At 37.8% G+C, this 13,301-nt stretch overlaps 1 protein-coding gene across 1 annotated transcript in view; it reads left to right on the top strand.

The window, feature by feature from the left end:
• Nucleotides 1-712: 712 nt before the first annotated feature.
• Nucleotides 713-13,301, top strand: part of EIF5B (eukaryotic translation initiation factor 5B) — a 24,850-nt gene continuing 12,261 nt past the window's right edge. Inside the window, exons 1-13 of the mRNA XM_009276131.2 lie at nucleotides 713-857; nucleotides 1,024-1,149; nucleotides 1,238-1,322; nucleotides 1,721-2,360; nucleotides 2,832-3,052; nucleotides 3,236-3,386; nucleotides 4,946-5,041; nucleotides 6,209-6,295; nucleotides 7,717-7,806; nucleotides 9,825-10,120; nucleotides 10,781-10,888; nucleotides 11,037-11,147; nucleotides 12,026-12,093. Of these exons, the coding sequence (XP_009274406.1) occupies nucleotides 811-857; nucleotides 1,024-1,149; nucleotides 1,238-1,322; nucleotides 1,721-2,360; nucleotides 2,832-3,052; nucleotides 3,236-3,386; nucleotides 4,946-5,041; nucleotides 6,209-6,295; nucleotides 7,717-7,806; nucleotides 9,825-10,120; nucleotides 10,781-10,888; nucleotides 11,037-11,147; nucleotides 12,026-12,093 (2,126 nt within the window). The 5' untranslated portion in view covers nucleotides 713-810. The remainder of the gene's footprint in view (nucleotides 858-1,023; nucleotides 1,150-1,237; nucleotides 1,323-1,720; nucleotides 2,361-2,831; nucleotides 3,053-3,235; nucleotides 3,387-4,945; nucleotides 5,042-6,208; nucleotides 6,296-7,716; nucleotides 7,807-9,824; nucleotides 10,121-10,780; nucleotides 10,889-11,036; nucleotides 11,148-12,025; nucleotides 12,094-13,301) is intronic.

Below are 13,301 nucleotides of genomic sequence, written 5' to 3'. Positions count from 1 at the left end.
GTGAGTGTGATTAGGTGGAAAAACCTCTGGACACTAGACTTAGTCTTTGCTCAATTCTCATGGTACGAGTCAAGGAAAAAGTGCATCTGAACTACAACTGTTGATAAAGGACAGGAAAAAAGCCACTTCTGCTTAGCTGCAGATGAGAGGTTATTTATAGGAAGAAAAGAAAATGCTTTTGAAAGAGAAACTTGATATAATGAGATCTAATGAGGAAGGATGCATATTTCAGATGCTTAATGAAACTTCTTTTGGCTTTCTTTAGGCCTGGGTGAGGTAATACTAAGGCAAGTGGTGGAAATGATTGCTTGCCAACTGCATAGGTATTTTTTATGACCTGCTTTAGAGTCTGCCTTGGGGCTGAACTGTCTTCTTCCATGTGACTTCTTTTCCTGAAAGAGAAGAATAAAACTTTTCAGTCTGATGGCAAAGCATAGGCAGCTGTTACTGTAAGTTGGAACCTGTGAAGAACTCCCACTTACTTGCTAAATAAAAATACAGTACCTTTTTTGTTTGCTAAAGGGTGTTTAAAGGAGCAGATAAGTGCTTCTTAATAGAATTTCCTGGTTACTAAGTTGCAAGATTTCTTCTACTTGTGCTTCATATTTGGACTTTCACTGCGGGGGCTGCTTTTCTATCAATGACACTTACTGTGATTTGAAGAGCTAAACAATTTATCTTTCGGAGGAGCAAAGTGAAACAGTCTAGTTATGTTCTTCCAAGAAGTTTTATCAAATCTTACATCTAAACTTTTAAAGTCAGCGTTGCAAGAACTGAACGTGTTTTACTGTTCCACCTCCCTTCAAGCAGATGACGTGTGAAGGTTTTTCCTTTTCAATCCTACCGGGTGGAATAAGGTAATAGTGCGTAATGGTTTGTTAAATGTGTTTTTTGCCCCTGCGTTGCTTATATTTTGTGATTGATTTTACATTTTGAAGCTTTTGTTTGTTTTATGCAGATGGCTTTTACTTAAAAACTTAACGTTTGAACTCTTGATAACCCTGCTTTCCTTTTGCATGTTAGTGCAAAAGATGATATTGATATTGATGCCCTTGCTGCTGAGATAGAAGGTGCAGGAGCTGCAAAGGAGCAAGAGCCTCAGAAATCCAAGGGCAAAAAGAAAAAAGAGAAGAAGAAACAGGATTTTGAGTAAGTTTGTGTTTTTCTATCTGTCCTATTTTATTCCATTATACAAAAACTCAGTTACTTAAGTACTGTAACTTCTTTCTTATTTTAGTGAAGATGATATCTTGAAGGAGCTGGAAGAACTGTCAATAGAGGCGCAAGGAGGGAAAGTTGACAGGGAACCTTCTACAGGAAAGGTGAACATTGAGAGGGAGGTGGGCTATTTAATAAGAAATAGTTGGAATATGAGACACCTCTGTCCCAGAAAGTTCTAGTGTTGCGGTGTAGTTGGAGCTCCTGCGTGAAACTTGGTGGCTAGCATGTATTTTTAATTATACTTGATCATATTTTCATAGTAAAGTCAATTGTGAAAGATTTTATCAGAAGCCATGTCTTCATGCTGATAATTACTCAAAGCCGATCAGAATAAATTTTAATTGTGGGCTGAGGTGTAGTACACTCATCAGGAAGAGTTAATGCTTCCAAACTTTGTCTTCAGTAAGAGAAGTTTTTCTTGACATCTCTCAATGCTACTTCTTAGCTCACAATAGCAAGTAATTTTTCATGGCTGATTATTTAATTGTTTAATTACCAGGTTGAAAATGACAACGAAGAAAGCTTATCAAAAGATAAAAAAAGGAAAGGAAAGAGTAAAAAAGCCACTCTGGAAAATGACTACGACAGTGAGGAAGTGGAAGATAAAGATAAAAAATCTAAAAAAACTCAGAAAGGAAAACAAGACATACTTTCTGGCAGTGATGATGATGATCATGAGATGCAACTTAAGAAAAGCAAAGGGAAAACTCAGAAGTCAAATAAAAAGCATGATCTGTCAGAAGAAGATGAAACTAACATTAAGAAAAGCAAAGAGCGTGCGGGGGCAGTGTCTACAGGTGAGAGTGGTGATGAATCAGACGAGGTCTCCCAGTCTAGAAAAGGACAAAAGAAAAACCAAAAACCAAAGTCCACTCCTGCTGCTGAAAGTGGGGATGATGAAGAAGAACCTTCATTCAAAGTAAAAACAGTGGCTCAGAAGAAGGCAGAAAAAAAAGAACGTGAAAGGAAAAAACGTGAGGAAGAAAAAGCCAAACTGAGGAAGCAGAAAGAGAAGGAAGAATTAGAAGGTGGTAAAGAACCAGCAAAGCTGAAGGAAGCTCCAAAAAAAGCTGAAGAGAAGGCTTCTCCTGAAGCCCCTGGCCCTGGGGAAAAAGGGGAGACTCCTGCAGGAACAGAGGGTTTGTAACGTGGTTTCTAAAACTGTAACTTAAACACTATAGCTTTTGTAAGAAGGCCAAAGAGTTGGCAGGCAGTGAGGATGATTTGTTGCTTTATTCTGAATCGGGAATACTAGACATTTGGTAGCCTTGTCTGCCTCTGTGTTGGCTCACATGTGGCTGTTTTTTCTGGCCTGTAGTTTGTTCAGGTACATGGGAAAACAAAAGCCAGGTGGCGAATTCTCATTACAATATATGCTTACAGTTCTGTTTTGCAAACATACTTTTCCACTTCACAGTTATTCTGTTACTTTAAGAGTTTAGGCCCTGACTTAAGAGACAGTTTTATTTTTTTCATTATGAAGTGCTTATGTAGTAGCCAGTCAAAATGTTCCTCATTTGGTGTTATTTATCATATTTGAAACATTAATTGTATTTAGAGTACCTTTAAAATTTCTGGGATCTTTGAATGTAGGCCTCTTCTTTCTGTAGCTGATGACAATGAGGGGGACAAAAAGAAAAAAGACAAGAAAAAAAAGAAAGGTGAGAAAGAAGAAAAAGAGAAAGAGAAGAAAAAGGGTCCCAGTAAAGCTACAGTTAAAGCTATGCAAGAAGCCTTGGCTAAAATGAAAGAGGAGGAGGAAAGGGCAAAAAGAGAGGAGGAAGAACGCATAAGACGACTGGAGGAACTAGAAGCGAAGCGCAAAGAGGAGGTACCGTGTGTCTTACTGTGAGGATAGAATAAGGGAGAGGGTAGTCTTAACCTGTACCCTTGCTGGTGCAGTTGGTGGATTAGTCCTTAATATGTTTATCATCAATAGAATAATACACTTGGCCAGCTTTTGTGTAAAGCGTGCTTTAAAATTTCTGCATGGTTTTTTTTAACGTTTTTCTAGGAACGATTAGAGCAAGAGAGGAAAGAAAGAAAGAAACAGAAGGAAAAAGAGAGAAAGGAGCGTTTGAAGAAGGAGGGAAAACTTTTAACAAAAGCTCAACGAGAAGCCAGAGCCAGAGCGGAGGCTACTCTTAAACTACTCCAAGCTCAGGGTAAGCGGTAAAGTTTAAAATAATAATAATAAAAAATAATAATAATAAAAAAATTCATATCCCTTACTGCTCTGTGTTTTGTTTTTTCTATCTGGAGCTAGGAGGGCAAATACTGAGTAATTCCATGTAAAGCTGCTCTGTTGTCAAGGCAGTGTGTGTGGGGCCCCCCCCCTTTTTTTTTAAGTTAGTTTAAATGTCTGTATGTTTCCATCTTGCACTTTAAATACCCAACTTTTTAATACATTCCACTTGCGCTGTAAAGATGTTAGTTATGGAACTTAAGAAAAATCCCTTCTTTCCGTTGCTTAGTCCAAAGGCCAGGAAAGGCAGATGGGCTGTGCTGCACGTCTTGTAAGACCAGTGATCTGGATCCTCTTGGATTAATTCATGTGCTCACTTAAGCAACTGCATTGTCTAGCCTCAAGTTAGCTAGTCCATGGGAACAGTATATTATCCTCTTGCATTTGCTTCAGGAAAAGGGTATATAGGAGCTTTCCTGCTTTTCTGTCAAATATCATCTGTTTCCATTGCAATGAAGTAAATGTATCCAATAGATTGTAAGCCCATGTCCTAATTTGTTCCTGGTAACTTGTTTGTGGCTAAGGAAGGAAATGAATTCCTGAGTGCTGAGTATCCTTCTTTTTGTATTTGCAGAGAACATTATCTGACATTTTGCTGGTAGGTGGATGGTAAGGGTAAGAATCTCTGTAGCTAGTAAAATGTTTGGAGCTCTTAAACATACACAAAGACCACTTCTCTTCAGTCGTTTCTGTAGTTACTAGAATCCTATTTGTGTGCTGCCACAACTGGATTTTTGTTAAATCTACACTGTAAATCACACAGTACCTGAAGGAATTTTGAGTGTTTCAGAAGGTGCAGCAGTAATTAAATTACTAATTTGTCTTTGCACCAAACTTCTGTTTTTAATTGAATCCCTTGCAACATTACAGTACTGTCTTTCTGGTGAGGTGAAGATGAAGCTGATGAATTGAACCTGGCATTATTTTAATACCTAAAAACATCTGTGTTGTTCAAAAAACCAAACAAAAAAACCCCAACACTGAGCAAAAGGGAAAATACTATCTACTGAACAACCTTAAGCTCTTAAGAGCTGTGCCTCTTAACTGCTCCAGATTGTCTGAAACTAGGATGGCTGGCAGACTGGTTTTAAGTTAGTTTTAGCATAGCAGACTTTAAATTGACATATGCTTGTTAAACTTGAGGTATGTGTGTTCATGAAATCCTATGTAAGTATGTGATAGCTTCAAATCTGGAGTCTTGGGATCAGATTGTTTTCTTTGCTGGTTTCCCCACCACCACAACTAGTAACCTAACTTCTTTTTGAGAGCATTCAGAGTATCTGAAGAACTATACTTTGCTCAAGTTTTGCAGCTTTTGAAAATCAGACTTTTTAAAAAGATAAAATATGCATTGAACCTACTTTCCACTCTTTTCTTTCCTCCACCTTGCAATTCTGGAAGACGTATTCTCATTTAAACCAAAGCTGATGTTTAGTAATTAATCACCTGGATTTTCTTTCTAAACATTTTTTTTTGCAGGTGTTGAAGTGCCATCCAAAGACTCTGTGCCAAAGAAGAGGCCAATATATGAAGACAAAAAGAAAAAGAAGCAGCAGCAGCCAGAAAATAAAGAAGGTGTGGTTTACATATAGGGATAATTAATAGATTAGTCACATTTCTGGAAGTGTTTGTGGAATAAATCAGCTAATCCTAAACTAATTGCACTTCAGGGTGCCTGTGAGGTTTTTTTGACACCTCTACCCCCACATGCAAGTGCTGATGTATTAGGATCCTAAAGTTGTTTTGAAGACTGCTCACTTAATCCTTTGTTTTACAATCTACTTGACTGTTTTTTTTTTTTCCCTAACCTGGGTATTTTCTTTAGAATTTCTAAATGTTGGAGATGTACAGAATGTAAAGGCCTTTTATGAACGTGAGGTTGAATGTTTTGTGTGCATATGTAGGTTAAATACAATGTAGCGTAAGTAGTAATGACTTGTAATTAAGTCTAAGCTGATGTCCCAGGATGAAAGGGGATTGATCCTAGTTTTAGTGCTTTTCTTTTAAGTTGGAGACAATATTTTTGTTTGTTTGTTTTCTTGTATAGAAAAACAGTTTTCAGTTTCCAGGACATGAGTAGTTCAGAAAGCTTGCATTTTTGAAAACTTAGACTTTATTGCACTAATTAGACATAGAGCGAATGTGTCAGAATTTTTTACTTTTGTGCTTCATGGTTTTCCTGTGGCTCTTCTCAAAACTATTCCTTAGTTTAAGCAAAACAAAACACCATTGCATTGTTTTTTTGTTATTTAGCTGGGTTTTTTTTTTTACATTCGACATGAGAGTTATGTGGCTGCTTACCACTTAAGAAGGAGTGTGTGTAAAGAATTGAGAACAGTGCTTATCTGAATTGTATCAGTGATTTTTTTTTTATATGGAACAGTAGAGCAAGAATGGGTAGTTCATTAGTATTACTTAATTTTCTCTTGTCTTTTAAAGAAAGTGAGGTGTTTTTAATGCTCAGAAGTAATGGTAATCCTCTTAGCCAATAACTGACCTATCACATAAATCTGTTTAACTGCTTAGAAAGCCAAATGTTTTTCAAATAAGCCACATGCTCTGACTTCCGTTTTAGCTCAGTAAGTGGAAGTTCAGTTAGTTTGGTATTAAATAAATTCAGATTTTGTTTACTTGTAACAGCACAACTTAAAAACAGAACTTAAATGTGAAGCTGTATGTCTAAGTAAGTTGGTTTGCACTTTGGAAGAATGTCGCAACCGATTTGCTTTCTTGCAATTTCAGAAAGTGTGGAGGTAACTTCCCCAGCTGAAGATGCTGTAGAACTGGAAACACCAGTAAAAGAAGAGACTCCTCTTCCAGTAGAGCCAGGTTAGTAGTAATGCTAATAAACTTAAAACACGTAAGATGACTGCGTGGCAGTACTGCATGGTAGGTATCATACCTTGTTGGATGGGGGCTGACTGGCCATCCTTTCTTGAGGTAGTTGCTGTCTTTTTCTTTTCCTAAGGGAGGAACTGATGGAATTTTATGGAATAAAAAGGTATGAAGCTTCAGAATGAGACTGTAAAGGTCCCTTATTCTGGGTGCACGCCAGTGTTCAATTGGCTTAGGCAGCTATCTCAAGCACATTCAGTGCCTTATGATTAGCTCCCTTGACTTTTCATTTGCTTTCTAAAAGGCTGTTTTGTCAGTGGTTAGGTGGGGGTAGGGAGGAAATATGGTGCTTCTAGTATTGATACTGCAATATTCGCAGTGATTGTATTCTTGATTCTAAGTGGTTTGCTTTCACAAATGCTGAATGCAGTGGATATGGGTTAGCTTGTGAAACTGAGTATCAGCATAGCAAGTGATTGTTGCCCTAATTTTTGCCTGCACACAGTACTTGTTTTGGCAAAATCACATTGTACTGGACTTCCTCCTCAGCAAGGAAACTGTTTCAATTTTTACCCTTATTCTTAAGTCAGACAAATACTAACAAAATTTCCAGCTTTTTGAAAACAAAGCTGAATGCATACTCTAATTCTAGCTTGACTTCTCTCTTGAAGGAGCAATTCCATTGCCATAAAAGAGAAGGGCTCACTGGCAGAACATTAGTTCCCAGTTAATATTCTAGCAGTCTGGAACATACACTTCATTTCAAAGAGCTGAAATTTCATGACACTCCATGTGCTGCAACATATATATTGTTTAAATGCCTCTTTTGGAGAGGGTTAAAAGCTTGCATTTTTCCATTTGTCTGTTATTAAGAGCTGCAGTCTCTTCATATATCTGACTGAATTCCTGCTGGAATGAATGTATTTAATGCTTCTGGAATCCATGGTATAATTATGTTAAGGCATCTGGAGTCCTAAAACAGCACTGTTCATAGACAATTTGTTATTTTCCCACTAATTAAAATTAATACTGTAACCCAATTTGTTTTCTTGTTTCTCTGTCACTTTGTTACACATGGCAAACTGTTAATTGGGTTGTGGTAGAGGTTTGTGTGGCATGCATTATGCAGGCACTTGCACGATATGCAGACAGCAACTAGATAAATAGTTTAGCTATGTCTTCCAAAAGTATGTTTTGTTAGGCAAAGGTGCTAGCACTATAAGATTTTGTGGAGAGAACTGAAGATTATTTCTTAAGTATGCAGCATTTTCTGTTTAGGGAACACAGAGATAATTTGGTAGAATTATGGTAGCAGCAAACTTGTAAGTTGCAGTTGTCAATATGTCAAAGGAAGGGACATCTAAAAATGTTGTATGTTGCTGGGCTGTTTCTTTCTTTAATGTTGGATTTTTTAGTTTCAGAAGAAAAGGAGGAAGAAGAAGAAACGGAAGATGCGGGTTTGGATGACTGGGAAGCTATGGTTAGTGATGAAGATGGAGAGAAAGGTGGGCATGTGAATACCAAACGGATGCTGTTTCTGATTAAGGGGTTTCTTTGGGCTGACTTTTTTGGTTTCTGTAGAAGACAATATTGTATTTAGATTCTCCCCTGCCCTGTTAGATAAATTGTGAGGCAAGTGTGATGATAAATAGACATAAGATCCTCTTCTCAAAGGTAGAGCTTTCAGAAACTGCTCAAGAAGACCCTTTGGAAATACTCATATGTGCAGTTACCACCTAAAATAAATCAGTTGGAATTTTTTGTTTGTTTTTATAGGAGTAGAAATCCTCTCCTCTTTAATATGTGCTTAAACCACTTCTGGGAGTTTAGGGAAACCTTTTACCTGGTACTGTATTTCTCTAGTAACCATTCCGAAGCCATAACACTTTTACTACACATCTGGCAACATCTAGGAGAGTACTTTTGAGAGAAGTTCTCAAAGAAGCGTGGGACTAAGATGGTGTGAAGGTTAGTATGCATGCATTATAGTAGGTTCTAGATACCTTCTGTCATGTGCTTCTTTGAGAGGCAGGTGTGGAAGAAAGGGAAGAATTGCCAGAACATTCATATTCCTGTGCGTATATGCCAAAGCCTGTATTCTGTCTGCGGCCAACAGCAATGTTTATGGGGCAGTTAGAGCTGCGCAAGAATGCAGGGATAACTTCTCGGGTGTTTTCTTCCAGTGGTGGAGAAAGCTGTATTGCTGCGAGTTTTCCTGAACGGTTGATTACTGTTCTTAGCGCTTCCGCGATGGGTCTTCATTGTTTCTTAAGATCAAAGACTATTCATCAAGTATTTGTTGACTTGCTCAGCCCTATACTTCTGGCACCTGTGCCTTCAAGTGTAATGCTTTATATACATATATGTACAGTAGTATGGATTTTATTTCAGCACAAGTGTGTGTTCCTGTGGTGCTGGACTGTTCTACTTGGAGTATTAAGGGCTGCTCACCTTCTTGAAAGTCTGTTTTAGTCTGTCACCGCTGTCCTGGGGGGAGTGTCACATCCCCCTTCTTGCTGCTTGGATTTGAAGGATCTGCCAATATGATCCAGAAAAAGAGCCTTCCTAGGAATTAGATTTAGTCTATTACTAAGCTGATGGACTTTCAGCATAGCAAGAAAACATAACTAATCTCTAAGAGCAGTGAGCCTCCTAGCAGCTCTGTAAGGAAGAGAATGCATGGCTTTAAAGTGTTCATTAGCTTGTCTCTTATGATTTGGCAAGTATGATAAATGGGAAGCTTTCACAGAGAGAAAATTACTTTTTGATAGTTGTTTTTATTTACTGAAGAATTCCTCTGAAAAATATTCATCTTTTCTGAACAGTCTAGGAAAACCTTAAGATGAGACTTTTAAAGATGTAGAAGAGACCATTTGTCTTGATTGTTTCTTCTGCTTTAAGTGTGCATTCCTGATCAGTAATAAACAGAATCCATATTGTGTTGAATTTGGAGTATTTTGGCTTTCTGTTTAAAGGTGTTAGTGCATTCATTCCCTTACGAAGTGCACACAGCTTTAAAGAATGTCACTTTATCTGAATATTTGCAAATGATGTCAAGCGTAAGTGTGCTGATATAATTCCTCCCCCCATCCCAAACTCACTCTGCTTGCACAGATTCTAAACACAAGTCAGCAGCTCTGAACATGAAACACTTTTTTTGGCTTTCTGTTTAAAGGTGTTAGTGCATTCATTCCCTTACGAAGTGCACACAGCTTTAAAGAATGTCACTTTATCTGAATATTTGCAAATGATGTCAAGCGTAAGTGTGCTGATATAATTCCTCCCCCCATCCCAAACTCACTCTGCTTGCACAGATTCTAAACACAAGTCAGCAGCTCTGAACATGAAACACTTATTTTATATTGAAAGTTGAAAAATGATCTTGACTAGCGCTTCTTGAATGGAACCTACTTTCAGTCTTCACTCTTTTATAGCAGTCTCTCTTTGGTTTTTTGTTGCCCTCTCCCCCACAAGTGTGAATTTAATACAGAATTTTTACTTTAGATTTGGGGTTTTTTGGCAGAGAGTAAACCTGTCCACATTGAAGTCAAAGAACAAAATGAAGCGGAGGAGGAAGACGAGGAGGAAGAGGACGAGGAGGAAGAGGAAGAAGAGAGTGAAGAGTCTGAAGATAGTGAAGGGAGTGAAGATGAGGATGAAAAGACTTCAGATGAGAGAGAGGCAGACTCCCAGGCTGTTGGAAAACAATCCATGGAAAAAAAGCCCAGTAAGGAAATTAGCTCTGATTCTGAGTACGACTCTGATGATGACCGCACTAAGGAAGAGCGTGCTTATGACAAAGCTAAACGGAGAATTGAGGTATTTGAGATACAGCTTTATTTGAACAGCTGGACTCTTGTGTTGTATAAGAAACAACTTAATCTTCAGTTCATTGAAGGGCCTTTTAACCATATTTGTCAAAATGATGGCTGTGTCATGACTAATATTTAGGCAGGTCCAGAAATTGGGTTAATTAAGAAAAAAAGACCTGGTTTTGCCTGAAGCTGAAGTACTGGGTTTTAGACAACTCGATCACAAAGAATGTGCACTTTAGTGTCGTTCCCCTCCACCTCTCCCCTTCCTGGAGAAGGAGGCTTTTATCCTTTACAAGTAGATATTTCAAAGATGTGTTTCTAAACTGTTCAACATTTTTTGTGGCTGCTTATGTCCTTGGTTTCCTTACCTGAGACGCTTCTTCAGAATGCATCATCAGCAAAGCTATGTGTTAGTGGATATAATAACTTAGCCTACTAGACTGTAACCAAAAACTAAAAACAAACAAAAAAACCCTTAACTGTTAGTTGTAAATTTTTGATTTGCCAAAAGAGGGATGGCAGACCTTGAATTGCCTTGAAAATTTAAGTCCCACAGTTAACTCTGTTTTATGTATGTGACTTGGTTACATACATAAAACAGAGTTAAGAGGTGAGCTGTGGTTTTTGGTTTATACTTACCAATTTTTATCTGTCTTTTACATAGAAGCGACGAGCTGAAAACAGCAAAAATATGAACACTGAAAAGCTCAGAGCACCAGTTATCTGTGTCCTGGGGCATGTAGACACAGGCAAGACCAAAATTTTAGATAAGGTAAGATGTGGAATGTGAAGGCACTGCCTGTGCATCTTGTTTATGCATGTGGCTTTTTTGGTTGAAAATAGAAAGAATTAAAGTGTACTCGAAGAGATGACTTTAGTCTCTTACATGTAAGTATTTCTGGTCTTTTTTTTGCCTTTAGCTCCGCCATACTCACGTACAGGACAGTGAAGCTGGTGGTATCACTCAGCAGATTGGTGCGACTAACGTTCCCCTTGAAGCTATTAATGAGCAAACTAAGATGGTGAAAAATGTAAGTTGTAGCACTTCAAAGACTGGTTTTTAAAAATTATGAAATGTAAACTAGTTAAGGCCTTGTGAGATTTCCTGACATGGGCAGATGTACTTTCCTCCCATCTCTAATATTGGGGTTGATTGTTTTTCAATTCCTATCCTGTCATGTCCCCCCCCCCCCGCAAAGGGGAGGCTGTCTCATTTTTCATTTTAGTTGATACATTTGGTTTCAGTTAATATATTGCCACTTCTTCAGAAAAATACACAAATACTGCTTACTCTGTTCTGGACAGTACACATATGTACATAGACTGCTTATTTGTCAATGTTTTGATTGTAAACCGAGACTTTTGAAACTTATTGAGTGTATTTTCTGTTAAAAAACGTACCTCTTTACTTCGTGTGCTGAAATTGGGCCAATTCCTGGGCGATGAACTTTATTGTGTTACAGAAATAGTAACTGGTCTGTATTGCTTGTTTTGGATACTATATCCTATTTTGCTTGCAGCAGCAGCTGACTGAAAAACCTTGGTAGTGATGGCTTTTTCCAAGATTTTACTCAATTTATTAAAAATGTGAAGTCAGTGGAGAGGAGGAGATGTTTAAGACAAGGATGACAAATCTCACTAGCCTGAACTGTTTTTTCTTCTGTAGGCTGCCTTGTCTTACAAATTTTAGCTGAGCTTACGGCCACTTGATACTTAAGGGAATGTGCTCCATCATATTTTTTTAATATTGAAATGAGCTTTGATTTGGTTTATGGAGGGTGCTGGCCTTTCTTAAAATATGTATCTGGATTTTTGAAGTGAAGGCTGTCAGCAATGCTGCCAGCTCTTAGGTGTTTTTTTTTTCTTCTTGTGTAATCTTTACAAGATGGCTAATATTTTGAAATGTCAGTTTGACAGAGAGAACATAAAAATTCCAGGCATGCTGATAATTGACACTCCAGGACATGAGTCTTTCAGGTAATGTTTTCTCACAATATAGTACTCCCAGAAGTGATGGCTAAAGCATCTAGATATATTTTTAACAAAGTGCTAGGCCTTTGCCTAATCCATTGTGCTTCTTCTCACTTAAAAAAAAAACAAAACAAAAACAGACCACACAACAAAACCAAAACTCAACCTAAAGTAGAGGAATAAGTGGATTTGCTTAGTTTGCAAGTGCTTTTTGTATCTGGTTAATTGGTGGCCTCTGATTACTTTTCTGTCTTCATGCCAATTGAGCCATGAATATCTGAAAAAGCATGTAAATAACTTTTTTCTTAATAGTTAGTGTAAGAGGAAAAACGGAAGCAGGAAGCTAGCTGGAGAGAAAAGGTGAGGATTTCAGGTGACCTAAGTACTCTGCTATGAAAAATTAAAACTTCTGTCCTAGCCCTCCAGTTCATAGTGTCCCAGTTAAGGTAACTGAGTTCATAAGACTGGAAGTTACCAATTGCACAAGTCAGCTGATTCTCAGCAGAGATCATATGCTGTCTGGGAACACCAGTGGCATGCAGGCAAGCCACTAAATCAACTTTCAAGTTTAAAAATGTGATACGTGTAACTGTACTCACTGAGGTGGTGCTCAGGTGAAATCTCCAAATAGAAGGATTAAGACTTGGATGTGACATTCTTAAACATAAACCTCTGCAAGCATTGAAGTGCCATGTCTTAGGGCACTTGGTAATGTTCTGGTCAGTTCCTTGGTATCATACCACTTACAGCTCTTCACTGTCTAGCTAGGTTTTGTTTGGCACCAATGATGTCTGATAATCTTAGTGTTTAGGTAGTGTTGTATAATAAACCGTCTTGTTCAGATTTTGCACTCCTGTATTTCACTGTAACTGTCTCAGTTCTCACTCAGAAAAAATCAGAACATATCTTAACTTGTAAAAATATATAATAGTAGGAAAACTCTTGGGAGAATAATAACTTCTTATTTTTGCTTACACATACTTAATATATTCTGTTAAATGGAATTTACACAGTGTGATTTGAATATTTTTTGACATAGTTTACATTTCTGAGGGAAATATAACTACTTGATAAGCTTTAGCATTTTGTTGGTCAATGTAAGTTTGACATTGTATTTAGTGTTTTATTAAAGTTCTGTTGCTACATGACTGATTTCCCTCCCCCCCCCCCCCCCCCCCACCACAGTCCCCACAAATAGAGGGGGCAGTGTTTTT

The sequence above is a fragment of the Aptenodytes forsteri genome, unplaced genomic scaffold (assembly GCF_000699145.1).
Source record: "Aptenodytes forsteri isolate BGI_AS27 unplaced genomic scaffold, ASM69914v1 Scaffold96, whole genome shotgun sequence".
NCBI classification, from domain to species: domain Eukaryota; kingdom Metazoa; phylum Chordata; class Aves; order Sphenisciformes; family Spheniscidae; genus Aptenodytes; species Aptenodytes forsteri.
This window is presented reverse-complemented; position numbering and strand designations above follow the sequence as displayed.